Raw genomic sequence first — 15,936 nt, forward strand, 5'->3', positions numbered from 1 at the left:
GAGCTTGGTAGTACTGAGCCGCCACTAGCTCTAGCCTGGGAATCAATCAGTCAGTGGTATTCACTGAGCACTTACTGTGCGCGGAGCACCGTACTAAGCGCTTGGGAGAATACGACTCGACAGAGTTGCCGGCAACTCGGGCCCCGGCAGATCTCCCACGGAGAAGCCCGGGACGTCAGCTCCCGCTGTCGTCGGCGGACGCGACTCTCCCCTCTGCCACAAATGTCACATTCCAGGAAAAACCAGTTCCACTTTTCTTTCCTCCCCTCCAACCGGATTGGTTGCAGAGGAAAGCACCGCCAACATGCTAGTGCAGAGGGCTTATCTAATTGTTGCACTTCTGGAGGACAGGTTGAATGGGGCACAGCGGGAGGGAATGTCCTCCGCCCCAGGCTATTGACCCCTCTCAAGAGCTCACCCACTCCTAACAGCTCAGGAGCCCTCTGCCTCTGTGTGTGTGTGTGTGTGTGTGTGTGTGTGTGTGTGTGTACCTGGAGATCTAATAATAATAATAATAATGTTGGTATTTGTTAAGCGCTTACTATGCGCAGAGCACTGTTCTAAGCGCTGGGGTAGATACGGGGTAATCAGATTGCCCCACGTGAGGCTCACGGTCTTCATCCCCATTTTACAGATGAGGGAACTGAGGCCCAGAGAAGCGACTCGCCCGAGGTCACACGGCAGACCAGTGGCCAAGCCGGGATTAGAACCCATGACCTGCTGACTTCCAGGCCCGCGCTCCCCCAGGCCAGCACTACGCCATGCTGCTTCTCCTCATGTATGAAAGTACCTGTTATATTGCTATAATAATAACGCCGGTATCTGTTAAGCGCTCACTAGGTGCCGAGCGCTGTTCTAAGCGCTACCCGGCCACGCACGTAGTACGGAGCTCTGCACGAAGTAAGCGCTCAGTAAATATGATCGACTGACCGACTAGCCCAGCATTTAGAACAGTGCTTGACACAGTAAGCACCTAACAAAACCTATCGTTATTAATAATAACAGTAACGATATTGCCAAGCACCGTGCTAAGCACTGGGATAGGTACGGCATACGCGTCGCCTACGGGGTCCCCGTCCCACCGGGGGCCCACAGTCTAAAGGGACGAGAGAGAAGCGGGTATCTGACCCCCGTCCGGCCCACCCTCTCTCCTGCCACCCTGGGAGAGCCCCCTTCGGCCACCCCTCCCTGGCCCAGGTGAGCAGGGGACGGGCTGGCGGGGGGCCAGGACGGTCAGTCAGCCGGTCGTATTTACTGAGCGCTCACGGTGTGCGGAGCACTGGACTAAGGCCGGGGGTGGCCGGGCAGGGGCCGGGACTGAAGGTGTGATGCCGGGGGGCCGGGACTGAGGGTGGGATGGCAAGGGGGCCGCGACTAGGGGCGAGGGGACAGGAAGACAGAGGGCCGGGGGGGGGGGCCCAAGAGTAGGTTGGGGGGCCTCGGGGTCGGCCCAGAGCGGACTCTCCCACTGGGTCCCCGGTGGGGCACGGGGCGACGCGAGCTCTCCGAGAAAGGCTTTCTGGCCCTGACTGACTGGGAGAGGAGCGGTCGGGAGAAAAATCTATCGTCGTCCTCGGTGGGGTCGTCGTCGTCGTCGTCGTGGTTGTTGCTGCCGTTTGGCCACTAAAGGCCCGGTGTGTAGAGGCCGGGGACAGGACCCGGAGGAAAGTTCAAACCCCATTCCGCTCGGGGCGCTCACTGTGCCCACCCTCCTTCGCCAAGTCGGTTGCCAAAGCCCCCCCTCCCTCCCACGCCCCCCAAATCCATCCCCACCTCCGTGACAGTTGGGAGGGGAATCGTGCGCTGCGTACAGTGTTCTGCCCACAGTCACTGCTCCATCAATACGGTCGAATGAATAGCCTGCGATTAGCTGGGGGCGAGGGGGAGGGGGCAGTCCGGGGCAAGCGAGGGGAGAGGGATGAAGGGATGAGGGGTAGCCCGGGGCGAGGGGGAAGGGGGTAGCCCGGGGCTAGCCGGGAGGGGGCCGAAGGGGGAGAGGAGTAAACCGGGGCTAGCAAGGGGGGGAGAGGGGCGAGGGGGGAAGGAGGTGGGTGGACTCGGCTGGTTGGGGAGAGGAGCTGGGGGAAAGGAGTAACCCAGGGCTAGCAAGAGGGGGAGGGGGGCAAGGGGAAAGAGGGTAGCCCGGGGCTAGCGGGGATGGGGGCGAGGGGAAAGAGGGTAGCCCGGGGCTAGCGGGGAAGAGGGCAAGGGGGAAAAGGAGTAATCCGGGGCTAGCAAGGGGGGGGAGAGGGGCTGGGGGGAAGGCGACGGGCGGTCCGGGGCTAGCTGGGGGAGAGGAGCTGGGGGGAAGGGGGTAGCCCGGGGCTAGCGGGGAAGGGGGAGAAGGAGTCATCCGGGCTAGCAAGGGGGGGGAAGGGGTAGCTCGGGGCTAGCGGGGAGGGGGGCCCGAGGGGCCGGGCCGGGGCCGGTCGGGGTCCCCCGCTCTTTACCTCTCAGTCCGGGCGCGGGACCTCCCCGCCGAAACTTGGGCGTCCCGCAGAGGCCCCCGGGGCACCCCGGCCCCAGCCGGCGGCGCGGCGGGCGGGGCGGGATGCGGGCCGGGCCGGGATGCGGGGCTCCGGGGCCGATCCGGGCCCGGCGGGAGGCTGCAACCGGAGGAGTGGCAGCGGCCGCCTCCCGCCTCCCTCCGGACCGCCGGCGCGGACGGGACCGCCAGGGACGGGACGGGACGGGACCGGACGGGACCGGACGGGACGGGACGGGACGGGGCGGGGCGGGACCGGACGGGGCAGGACCGGACGCTCGGACTCCCCGAAGGGTGACCCGGGAGGGAGGGAGGGCGGGCAGAAGGACCCCCCCCCCACCCCGAGCACCCGGACCCCGGAAAACACCGAGGGGGCGGGGACCGGGATGGGTGGGGGCGGGGTCTGTCCAGGAGTGGGGGGGGTCTGTCCCAGAGTGGGCGGGGCTTGTGCGGGAGGGGGCGGGGCTTGTGCGGGAGGGGCGGGGTCTGCCCAGGGGTGGGCGGGGCGTGTCCTGGAGGGGGTGGGGTCTGTTCCAGAGAGGGCGGGGCTTGTGCTGGAGGGAGCGGGGGTCCGTCCCGGAGCGGGCGGGGCCGGCCGATAGGGGGCGTGGCCGGGACGTTGGGGGCGTGGCCCGACGGGTGGAGGCGTGGCCTGTCGTCAGTGGGCGTGGTCTGCCCGATAGGGGGCGTGCCCCATCATTAGGGGGCGTGGCTTGTCCCATGGGGGCGTGGCCTGGCCGGCAGGGGGCGTGGCCTGGCCGACAGGGGGCGGTACTGGGCCGAGGGGGCCCGTGCTCCAGGCACTGTTCTAAACGCTGGGGTAGATACCTAGTAATCAGGTTGCACACAATCCCCATCCCCCCCTAGGGCTCACAGTCTCCAATCCCCACTTTGCAGCGGGGGAAACTGAGGCACAGACCAGTGAAATGACCCGCCCAAGGTCACACAGCAGACTGTAATAATAATAATGGTGTTTGTTAAGCGCTTACTCTGTGCAGAGCACGGTTCTAAACGCTGGGGGAGATACAGGGTCGTCAGGTTGTCCCACGTGAGGCTCACAGTCTCCATCCCCATTTTAATAATGTTGGTATTTGTTAAGGGCTTACTATGTGCAGAGCACTGTTCTAAGCGCTGGGGGAGATACAGGGTCGTCCCACGTGAGGCTCACAGTCTTCACCCCCATTTTACAGATGAGGGAACTGAGGCACAGGGAAGTGAAGTGACTTGCCCGCAGTCACACACACGGCTGCCAAGTGGCAGAGCCGGGATTCGAACCCATGACCTCTGACTCCCAAGCCCGGGCTCTTTCCACCTGCCCAAGTTCACACAGCAAACTATAATAATAATATTGGTGTTTGTTAAGCGCTTACTATGTGCAGAGCACTGTTCTAAATGCTGGGCTGGATATACATCGATTAGACTGTAAGCCCGTCAGACGGCAGGGACTGTCTCTATCTGTTGCCGACTTGTTCATTCTAAGCGCTTAGTACAGTGCTCTGCACATAGCAAGCGCTCAATAAATACTATTGAATGAATACAGGGTCATCAGGTTGTCCCATGTGAGGCTCACAGTCTTCATCCCCATTTTCCAGATGAGGGAACTGAGGCACAGAGAAGTGAAGTGACTTGCCCGCAGTCACACAGGTGCCAAGTGGCAGAGCCGGGATTCAAACCCATGACCTCTGACTCCCAAGCCCGGGCTCTTTCCACTGAGCCACGCAACGGCGGAGGGGAGATTGGAACCCAGGACCCTCTGATTCCCAGGCCCGGGCTCTAACAGTGAGAATGATAATGACAGTGATGGTATTTGTTAGGTGCTTACTATGAACCAGACACTGTTCTAAGCGCTAGATGATATGAGATAGTGGGGTTGGTCACAGTCCCTGTCCCACCTAGGGCCCAAAGCCTTAATTTATTTCCCGTTTTACGGAGGAGGGAACGGAGGCCCAGAGAAGTGAAGTGATTTACCCAAGGTCACACAGCAGAGTGTAGGGCGCGCTCCCGTCTGTCATATTCCTGCCTGGGGGGGGCGTCCGGTGTGGACAGCCAAGAAGCAGATCCCTCTGGGCAGGGATCGTCTCTCTTTTATTTGCCGTATTGTACTTTCCAAGCGTTCAGCACAGTGCTCCGCACCCGGTAAGCGCTCGATAAATACGTCTGAACGAACGAAACACGGCGGAAAGGTTCACAGCCAAAGGGACCCCCGCAGTCCCCTCTCTCTCCCCCACCACTTCGATCAGACTGCGAGGCCGTCATTGGGCAGGGATTGTCTCTATGTGTTGCCGAGTTGTACATTCCAAGTGCTTAGTACAGTGCTCTGCACATCGTAAGCGCTCAATAAGTACTATCGAATGAATGAATGGCGGTCGTGTTGATGACCACGTTGACCTCACGTTGATGGGCGATCTGCCCTTCCCGTTCCAAGCGCTTAGTACAGTGCTCTGCACATAGTAAGCGCTCAATAAATACTATTGAATGAATGAATGAATTTACCCCAACTTGAGAGACGCCGTGACTCACGTAGTCAACCTCCCGGTCGGCCGGAGAAACCGGAGAAGGTGAGGTCAGTCAGCGCCCTCCCGGCCTCCAATGTGGGGAGAATTTCATTCTTTCCCACCAGCTCCAAATGTGGAATTTCTCCCCCTCCACCCAGGCTAGCCCAGATGGGCCCAGAGTGACCTGACCCGACCATGTGGGTCGTCCCATTTAAAAGCGTAGAAGCCACCGAAACCGCCTCGATTTTTGTTTAGTCCAGCACTGCTGCATGAGGTGAAGTGCCTGTTGCATCATCTTTCTGTGGTGATTTAATTTTTTTTTTCCAGGAAACTAAGAGAAAAATTTGTTAGGGCTGCTTTCTCAAGTTCCTCTCTTTCCACTGATGTGACGAACAGATGCTTTTGTTTATGGAACTGGAACCCTATTGAATTTTTTTCTTTCTCTTTTAAAAAAGCAACAAAATCTGCTTTTAAAAAAACCAGTCTGTCGGAATAACGGAGATATTAAGTAGGTCGAATTATTCACTGGTAAGTTGTTCGCAACCGATTCGAGGAGAAAGAGGTGGGGTTGGGTTCGTTGTTTTTTTTCTAATGTGTCCTCTTGGGTCTTGCCATTTTACAGCTCTTTCAAGACTGGCATTGCACGTATAACCACAAACCTGGATCCGTTAATGGGCTCTAGTTTGAACCAAAACAGAATTGGGGTAAGATTCATTCCTTTCTTACCACTTGGGCTGTTCGGGATTCTTAATACTTGGATGACGTTGCCCCGTGCCCCTCCACTGGATTCAAAATGATAATTATAATAACGGTAATTTTTAAGCACTTACTATGCGTCAAACACCATACTAAGCACCGGGGTAGATACCAGATACCTAGGTAGCGCCAGGGTAGATACCATTGAGTCCCCCGTGCGGCTAACAGTCTAAGTAAGAGGGAGGACAGGTATCGAATCCCCATTTTGCAGCTGAGGGAATTGAGGCACGGAAAAGCAAAGTGACTTCCCCAAGGTCGTACAGCAGGTGAGTGGTGGAGCCGGAATTAGAACCCAGGTCCTCTGACTCCCAGGACTGTGCTCTTTTCACTAGGTCACCAGACCATGATGCGTCTCAACGCCCCCCCCCCCGACTCGCTGCCACCATGATCCAGTGAGTCGTCGGGTGACAGGGTAATAGGACACAGAACCGAGGCCATCCATGATAACAGCCACAAAGCAGGGAGAGATGCAAACCACGGTCCAGTACGCCATCGATAATCCATCGATCGATCAACCAATCAATCCTATTTATTGGTCGACTGCTGCCCGCAGAGGACTCTAGTAAGCGCTTATTTTGTCGGTAAACAAATTCCCTACCCACGAGGCGCTTACAGTCAATAAGGGCTCACTCCTGAATTCTCCAGAACTTTAACAAACTCCCACCGATGCCTCTCCCGCCCAGACCTCCCAATTTGTAAACGAATAGAGCGGTGCAAAGCTGTGGTTTTTATTTTGAAGTTTAAACTCCTTTGCCCCATGCAACCCCCAAGAGCAGCCCTTTAATCAGTCAGTCAATCAATGTTATTTTCTGGGGGCAAATCACTGCCTGCCTCTGAGGTTCATGACACCGGGAGACCCTTGAAAGGAGATGAAATGAAGACCTAAAGCTTTAAAGGGACTTCCCCTCAGAGTCTCCTCACGCTAGGGTGCGAATCACGTTCGAGGCGCTGTTGGCAAAGAAAAAGGATCTGAAGAACCTAAGTCACTTGGGGCTGATTCCTGGAGAAACCGTGCTCAGTTTCCCATGTGATTCCCAGTTTGGCAAAATGAACTTGGTTGTTGCTGGGGCCTTGGACACAAGCCACGGTGAAAGGATTCACGTGGACATGTGGATGTGGTCAGATCAGAAGATCACACACACAAACACAGAAGAGCAGAGTGTTTCCCATTAGACTGTAGATTCCTCAAAGCAGTTTGAAAAATTAAGCTCATAAACTCCACTCAAGCAGTGTGGCCTAGAGGGAGGAGCACGGGACTGGGGGACGGAGGACCTGGATTCTAATCCCGGCTCTACCGCTTACCTGCTGTGTGACCTGGGGAAAGTCCTTTAACTTCTCTGTGTCCTCATCGGCCAAATGGGATTTAATATCTTTTCTCCCTCCTACTTACATGAGTCCCACGTGAGACCTGATTATCTTGTACCTCCTCCCAGCGCTCAGTACAATGCTTGACACATAGTAAGTGCTTAACGCTTACCACAATTATTAATATTATTATTATAATACAGTACAGTGAATTACACCCAATAAGAGATAAATACTACAACTGTTCCTACAAATACTACAACTGCTACAATTACCACTAATAATAATATTATCATTATTTAACCTTACAACTACCACTAGCTCAGTGGCAAGAACCCGGGCTGGGGAGTCAGAGGTCGTGGATTCTAATCCCGGCTCCGCCGCTGGTCAGCTGTGTGACCTCGGGTAAGTCACTTTACTTCTCAGTGCCTCAGTTCCCTCATCTGGAAAATGGGGATGAAGACCGTGAGCCCTACGTGGGACAACCTCATTACCTCGTATCTACCCCGGCGTTGAGAAGGGCGCTTGGCACATGGTAAGCGCTTAACAAATACCGACATTATTATTATTACTATTATTACTACTCCTCATGAAGGCAGCTACGTAGACCCTCCCTGGAGAAATTAAAGCAGGAAAATTCCCCTTTCTCCACGAACAAGCAGGCTGACACTGCAACCCCAAGAAGACCTCGGCGGGGGACACGGCCCAAGTTCCGGGGAAGAGTTAGGGAGAGGAGAAGGGTGATGAGGGGGGCAGGTTTCACTTGCAGATGACATCACCCCCCCCTCTGGTGATAACACATGGAGCATCACCAGGGCCTTTTGAAGGCCCAGGTACTTCAGATTCCTTTTTCCAAAGTCCAGGTCTTCCAGCGATGCCAGTCAATTAGTCAGTCAGTCTGTTGTATTTATCGAGCGCTTACCGTGTGCAGAGCACCACACTAGGCACTTGGAAGAGTACAGCACAACAATAAACAGACACAGTCCCCAGGAGAAAGGCTGGGACGGAGGGTGAGGAGGCCTCCCGGTAAATATAGAGCCAAGTGCCGGGGAGAGAGAGAGAGAGATCTTCTTTCTATCTGGGCCTCCCCGCCAGAGGCCAGAAATTCCAAGCGGCGGCTCTTAGTCATCCCTGCTGTCCGTTCTGGCGCAGAATTTACTTCAGACCAAGAGCTGTGGCTCTGTCCTTTTAAGACGTGAAACGTTTCGCCCGGTGGGAAGCTACGGCCTCCCTGCCCTCCGCTCCGCCAAGGAAGCCCAGAAAAAGCCACCGGCCAAGGCGTCGGGCCTTGAGCCGGCAGCCAGTGGGGCGGCCAGTGAGCCCCCCGATTCTGGGTTTGGGAGCAGGGGAATGGCAGAGGGGAGGAGAGGTACACGGGGAGGAGAATTAGGGAGAAAATATTACCACGTGAAATTAACCGCCAGAGTTTGCCATGGTGACCGATGTACATATTTATCCGGCCCCATCCAGGCTGGGAGGGTTGCCGGGGGGGAGGCTTCGCAGCAGAAGGCAGACGGGGAGAGACAGCGACGCCATCTCTGCACATCTGTTTTCCCCATTTTGCCAAGAAGGGCTCATTTTTCTTCCCTTTAATAATCGGACCTGTTTCGTTTTCTGGCAGGGAACCCTGGGAAGCGGAGCACTGACTCCCCTGCTGGTTTCCAGCAGAGATAAGGCTTGGGGAGGGAGGGCGGGAAAGGCAAGGAGAGAGACAGAGGGAGACTGAGAGGAAGAAGAGGGGAGAGTAGAGGAAGAAGAGAGAAAGGGAGAGAGGAGAGAGAGAAGGATGGAAAGAGGAGAGGGAAGTGGAGAGAGGAGAGAAAACAGGACGGAAAGAGGAGGGCTAAGTGGAGAGAGGGTAGAGGTAGAGTGAAAGGAGAGAGGAGAGAAAGAGGAAAGGAAAGAGAAAGGAGAGAAAGAGAAGAGACAGAACAAAATACTTCTGAAAACCTCCACTTGCCCATCTGAACAGCTGAACTTCCTGTGGTTTTCTTTCCCTTGTCCCCCACCCCCTTAAAAAAAAATAAAACAGGATTATTCTAGGACTCCCAGGAAGAAACTGACCCAGAAACTCCAGTGAAATCAGGGTGGGCTGGCTGCCTTAGCAAAGTTCTCTGGTTATTTATACAGCTCCATAAATATGCATAGTGCAGTACAGTTGATGAAATGTTATACGGTTTCTGCATAGATAGTCTCACACACGTTCAGTATTCAGGAAATAGGGGGTACGGGCTCCAAAGATTTCCACCGACAGAACCTGTCTGGAGCAAAGACAAAATCCTACAGTCTGACCCCGGAAGAAAATGTTCTCCATTTATTTATTTTTTTCCACCTTTCATCAGATTCCGATAATTTTCTCTCTTTCCATCCTCAATCATTTTAGGCAAAGGTGAAACCATTTCCCCACTGCCTCTTTGTATTTGTGTCTCCGTACCTTTGCCTCTGCGGACTAGGGTCCAAAGCTGACATTAGGCCTCCTTTCCTAGGTAACTGCAAAAATCACTCCAGTGAGGGGCAGGAGAAACAACCTCTCCAGTAATCGTGTCACTTCTTTCCATGATCCCCCGGTTCCTTCCCGGGCTCCTCCCTGGGATTGCTCAGGGCCATTTCAGCAAGGCTCAGCTGCGAGACAGGTTAAAACTTTTGGTGTGTAGACTCCCATAAGACAAGACAAGTAGAACCACTGGAGGGCAAAGAAAGTTGGCAGTAGGGTCCTATCGAAGGAATTCTGAAGCTGCACATGGAGGAAGGGGGAATGAAGAGGAGAGACGGAGAGGAATACTCCTGCCGGTCATTTCATTCCCTTCTAGAGCTCCATCAGTCATTCAGTCGTATTTAGCGAGTGCTTTCTGTGCGCAGAGCACTGGGCTAAGGGCCCCTCCAGAGGAAACCAGTACCCAGGACTCGGTCATGACGCGAGCCAACATTTGGATTCCTGATGGAGTTTGACCCTCGGGGCTTCCGGAAGTAGCATGGCTTAGTGGAAAGGGCACGGGCCGAGGAATCGGAGGACCTAGGTTCTAATCCTGGCTCTGCCAATTGCTCAGCCAAGGGCTTGCTGTGTGACCTTGGGCAACTCACTTAACTTCTCTGTGCCTCAGCTTCCTCAACTGTAAAATGGGGAAGACATAAGACTTAAGGCTGTGAGCCCCATGAGGGATGGGGACTGTGTCCAACCTAATGAACTTGTACCCACCCCAGCCCTTAGAACAGTATTTGACACATAGTAAGCGCTTAACAAGTTCCGTAAAACAAACAGATAAACAGTTTGGAGAGAAGCTGGCGATTCTGTCCTAAAGTCCAGGCTTCTGCTGGGGACCCTCCCAACCCCCGCCCCAAGGCAGAAGGCTTTGGTGCAGGGGATTCCAGGATGCAAGGCCTGGATCGTGAAAGACTGTTACCCAGTCTCCCCTGAGCTTCCCCTGACTCCAGTCGGTCATCAATCAGTGGAATTAACTGAGCGCTTACTTTGTGCAGACCACTGTACTAAGTGTTTGAGAGAGTACAGTCCAATGGAGAAGCAACGTGGCCTAATGAATAGACCATGGGTTTGGGAGTCAGAAGAACCTGGGTTCTGATCCAGGCTCTGCCACTTGTCTACTATGTGACCTTGGGCATGTAACTCCCTGCTCGGGGCCTCAGTTCTCTCATCTATAAAATGAGGATTAACACTCTGATTCTCCTGTGGGACAGGGACCGTGCTCAAGCTGATTAGCTTATAAGAACAGTGATCTGCACACGGTAAGCGGTCAATAAATACGATTGAATGAATGAATATCTACCTCGGCATTTAGTACAGTGCCTGGCACATAGGAAGCGCTTAAATACCAGAAAAAGGAAAAGAGTTGGTAGGCACAGTCTCTGCCTTTAAAAAAGCCTACCGTCCAATAGGTACCCTTGCCTGCCCTAGACCCTAGATAGGGAGTCAGTCAATTGTATTTATTGAGCGCTTTCTATGGGCAGAGCACTGCACTAAACAGTTGGGAGAGCACAATATACAAGAGTTGGTAAGAAGGAAACAACCCTGAAGCTTACCCACCAACCCTCACCCAGAGCAGTAGTGAAATCCAAGTCCTTTTTAAGGCCGGAAAACAATTGTGCAACTTTTTCATAATCAAATAAATGCTAGTTTTCACTCTTCCGGAGCTCTTGCTTTTGGCCCGTCAGGAGAGCAGAAACAGCCTGAGCCAAGCTGGTCTCAGAGTACGTTTGGGAGCCAGCTCTGGAACTGGAAACCTTCCAAGCAACCCTGCTCTCTCAAGCCACTCCTGGCTCTCCATCCACCCCTCCCCGCCGCCCCCACAAACGGACAGTCACGTGGGTTTGGGGTAGACTGGCAGGCACCGGAAATTGGGGCTCCTAATACGTGCACTTTCAGGGTTTGAGTTCACTCCAGGATGGAACCGAGGTGCTATGTGGTTCACAGGCAGGGAACTTCCTGAGGCAGCAGGAGCAAATAGATCCACTGTATTTATTGAGCACCTACTGGGTGCAGAGAACTTTACTAAGTGCTCAGGAGAGTAAAGAAGAGGTTGAAGAGGCAGATGGAAAGTATACAGAGGTTGGGAAAATCTGAGAACAGGACCCCCAAAAGAAACTGGAGGACTTCTAGGGAAAGAATGATGTGGGGAGGTCTTTGCCAGAGTTTAGGGAGACGATCCGCAGTGCAGAATGAAGTAAAGAAAAGAATTCAAGTTCAGACATTCATATAGGTCCAAGGGCTAAGATTCTGAGAAATAATGTAAGAAATGTCTTCCTAGGTCAGTCTAGTGATGGTCAATTAATCAGTCACTTAGTCAATGGTATTTATTGAGTGCTAACCCTATGCAGAACACTATAATAAGTGCTTGGGAGAGTATACTCTATCAGAGTTGGTAGACACATTCTCTGTCCACGAGGATCTACAGTCTAGAACGGGGGCAGATATTAAATATAAATTATGTATATGTACATAAGTGACTTGAGGGTGAGAGTGGTGGATTCCTAATTTTTCCACCTAAGAATCCTTCATGGGCATTGTCCCTAAATCTATCCCTTCTTGAACCTTCTTAGTTCTCTCATTCTGCCTAACCCCTCTAAATAAAAATAATAGCAATCGTATTTTAAGCACTTACTCTGTCCCAAATACAGTCAGTTCTAAGCGCTAGGGTAGATAGAATATTAGCAGACGGGAGCCAGTTCCTGTCCCGCATAGAACTCACAATCTAAGTAGGAGGGAAAATGAGTATTTTATCCCCATTTTACAGATGAAGAAACTGAGAAAAAGAAAAGTAAGTTAGACAGCAGGCAAGTGGCAGAGTTGGAATTAGAACACAGGTCTCCTGACTTCTCTAATATCCTACTATGATGAATTCCACTTACTTGCCACCTTCTGAGTCAAAACCTTTTCTCTTGTGCTGATTTTTAAGTCTTCCAGTTCAAGCTTTGATTCAACTCTGGTTTTGTGAAATTTGTTGATCCAAAGCTGGCCCTGTCCATACCCTTCATGATATTGGCAGCTTCAATGGTGCCCCCTCCAGATTGAAGAATCCTACTATTTTTTGGTTTCTCCTCAGCTGGGAATTTCTCCATACCCCTGATCAATTTAGATATTCTTCTCTGTCCCATTTCCAGCTCTCATGTGCTTCCAAAAATGCCCCAAGGAGAACAGCAGGGAGGATTGTAGGGGCAGATGTCCCATGGTTTTATTTAGAGGAAAAATGGTGCCTTTTGTTTTATTTTCGATTCCCTTCCCAATAAAGCCCAGCATCATTTTTCTGGCTTTTTTGCCTGCTGCCACAAACTAAACTGACTATTTAGGAAAAGTCCACGCTGAGGCCAAGATCTCTTTTCTGAGTTGGGATGGAGAACTCAGAGGCCAGCACCCTATGACTGGAGTTTGGATTCCTTTTCCCAAAGTGACTGGCACTGCCGGGCACGATGCTGGGCACAGTGCTTGTCACTTTGAAGTGTTCAATTTTTTTAATGGCATTTGTTAAGGGCCAGGCACTATACTAAGCGCTGGGGTAGGTATAGTGACTTGTCCAAGGTCTCCCAGAGACAGGCTCTTATCTAACTCCATCCACTTGTCTGCCTCTCCCTCAGGATTTAGGATGCAAATGACCTATCATAATATAGTCAGCTGATCCAGAGTAAGTAGCTTTCATTTCTCCCCCGATGATGCTTATCTATTATTTAGGAGGACCAATAACTTCTGTTGCGGTGTGGCCAACCAGCCTGATATTATTAAAGGCTCAGGCAGAGGCTGAATACAAAGCGTTTTCTCAGTGAGACCTTTCCTCTCCCCTAACAGGAGCAAGGCTATCGAAGAGGAACAAGTTCAGTTTCTGCCGGCAGACTGTCACCTCCCTGTGGGCAGGAAATGAAGCAGTGTGGCAAGCACTGTGGGCTTGGGAGTCAGAGGATGTGGGTGCTAATTACGGCTCCGCCACTTGTCTGCTCCGTGACCTTGGGTAAGTCGCTTCACTTCTCTGGGCCTCAGTAACCTCATCTGTAAAATGGGGATTAAGAGCGTGAGCCCTAAGTGGGACAGGGACTGTGCCCAACCCAATTAACCTGCATCTACCCCAGCCCTTAGATCAGTGCCTAGCACATAGTAAAGGCTTAACAAATACCATAAAACAAAGAGTAAGCACTTAATAAAGATCACTGATTAAATGACTGATGAGTCGATTAATATCCAGGAGGGGAGTGAGCAGCTCTCCGGAGCCAGGGTGAGCCAGATCTAAGCCGGGAGCGCTCGGAATGCCTGGTGGTCTGAAGCACGAGAACCAGCTCTCTCGCACTGGGGAGGTTTTCCTGGGGGATGGCAGGAGAAACCAGGAGTGCCACTTCTGATTCCGCCAGATCCCGGGGCCAAAGAAGAAGACTTGGGTGGAGTGAGGTTGAATGATACCACGAAGGATAAACTCCTTTTTCCTACTCCCTGCATACAATAGCCCCTTCTTTCCCTCTTGAAAACCTATAGCTGAAATAACCTCCGTTGAAATATGAATTTTTTCCTGCTTGTGACAAGGGAACAGGGTGAACAGACTGAAATGAGAAGCATTTGCCTAGCTGGGAGCCAGGAGACCTGGGTTCTCATTCCGGCTCTGACACCGGCCTGCTGGATCACTTTGGGTGAGTGACGATTTTTCTGTGCCTCTTTTTTCTCGTCTGTGAAATGGGGAGAAGGTCCCTGCTTCCCTCCCACTTGGACTCCCAGCTCCCATGTGGGACAGGAACTGAGTCTGATCTGATCCTATTGTATCTACCCCAGTGCTGGGCACAGAGTAAACACTTACTTAACAGATACTATAATCGTTATTACTATTATTAACTCCCTATTAGCCAATAAGCATTCCTAGAGAGAAATCACAGACTTCTGAGAATAGAGGAGTTTGGCAGAAATTCTTAGTGAGGGATCTTGTGAGAAAAAATGTAAACACGCTGTGGGTAGGGAACTTGTCTACCAACTCTGTTATATTGTATTCTTCCGAGTGCTTAGTACGGTGTACTGCCTACACTAAACTCTTGATAAATATGATTGATTGATTGATTGAAAACACTGGTGTTTTCTCCACCGGGGCTTTTCCCCAGGGGAACCTTCAGCCATGGACAAAATTTACCTCATCATCCCCAAGTACACAGGCACATAGAGGTGAAAATACCCGTCAGAGGACCCCTAGCGAGGCGGCTGGATCTGAGGATAGAAATCAGAGGTCCGGGCTCCCAGTTCTCTATAGTAACCACTCCACTGGACCCGATGTGATGTAACGGCTATTTCGAGAGAATATCCAGCTCCCACAGTGTCCTTGGACCTTCTCACACACCAGTCTAAAGACCCAGGCACTGCCCGTATCCCACCTCACCACCGGTCAAGGAAATGTTAAGAATTGCCCTAAACCAAACTTAAAATGTGCTTCTGGAAGCTGCGGCATTTTAGTATCACACACAGACACATACACAGACACACACTTTGCCAGCTGATGCCGCGAGGAAAGTATCCCAATCTGGGTGAGCCATACGAGCGATCTAAATGCACCCCATTTGCAGGACTCCCCATTCCCAAACCACCCTAAGAGGAGTCACCGAGGGAGGAGGCCTGAGGCAGCTGGAAGCCAAATGTCACTTGGAAGGAGAGAACATCCCCAGACGGGCTGGACTTACCTAACTCCTCCGGGCTGAACTGAGCTGAGGTGGCTTCCGCGAACTCGTTCTCTGGGGGAGAAAGGGAGAGAGACAAAAGACAGTGATTCTGTGCTGCATCAGGCGTCAATCGAGTCACTTAGCCCTCTGGAGCGACTTGTTTTGGGCTTCCTCTGGCCCTGAGGTTAACGTAATCCAGGGCTCCTCTCGTTAGGACGCGGCTAGCATCTCCCAGGAAATTCCCAAAGAAACTTTAGGGGAAGGCTACACGTTTCCCGCTGGAAGAATACGAGATGCCCTTCCGATCCCCATCAACTTTCCTTGGGCCGGGTTCTGGATGGACTCACCGCCACCTTGTCTTCGAGGTCCACCTCTGTGGGTGGAAAAGGGGAGAGGGGGTCCCCGACTCCCCACCCCGGGGCCCTCGGCCCGACCGCCGTCATCCTAGCGCAGAAATCCCCAAAGTTTCATCTTTGTCGCTGGAAGCCAGCCGCCTGCTTCCTACTCATGTGCCCACCTGAACTGACACACTCTTCCCTGCGTGAGCGGAGCCCCTCTTGGCCATCAGCCCCTCCTCCCTGCGGTTGCTAGGCAACCACAGCAGTCATGCTCTGCAAACGAATTAGGCATTCACTCGTGTTGTCGGTTCCAGGGGTTGGGAGGAATTGTTTTCTTCTTTCTTCCTAATCTTTTATGAAACGACAATATGGCCAGCTCTAACCTTAAACACCCCACCTTCAATTTTTTTTTTAAAATCCCACTGCTCAG

General features: G+C 52.6%; 1 protein-coding gene across 5 annotated transcripts in view; it reads right to left on the reverse strand.

Annotated features, from left to right (window-relative positions):
• The window catches only part of AMOTL1 (angiomotin like 1), a 91,853-nt gene that overhangs the window by 64,728 nt on the left and 11,189 nt on the right, over positions 1–15,936 (reverse strand). For 2 of the 5 annotated variants that reach the window (XM_029048055.2, XM_029048054.2), the window contains exon 3: positions 15,190–15,240. In XM_029048055.2, coding sequence (XP_028903888.1) covers positions 15,190–15,240 — 51 coding nt within the window. Of the gene's footprint in view, positions 1–2,450; positions 2,521–15,189; positions 15,241–15,515; positions 15,610–15,685; positions 15,734–15,936 lie in introns of those variants that run through there. The other 3 variants (XM_029048057.2, XM_029048056.2, XM_029048058.1) reach the window with 3 other exon arrangements.

Source organism: Ornithorhynchus anatinus, chromosome 20, assembly GCF_004115215.2.
Source record: "Ornithorhynchus anatinus isolate Pmale09 chromosome 20, mOrnAna1.pri.v4, whole genome shotgun sequence".
Lineage (NCBI taxonomy): Eukaryota > Metazoa > Chordata > Mammalia > Monotremata > Ornithorhynchidae > Ornithorhynchus > Ornithorhynchus anatinus.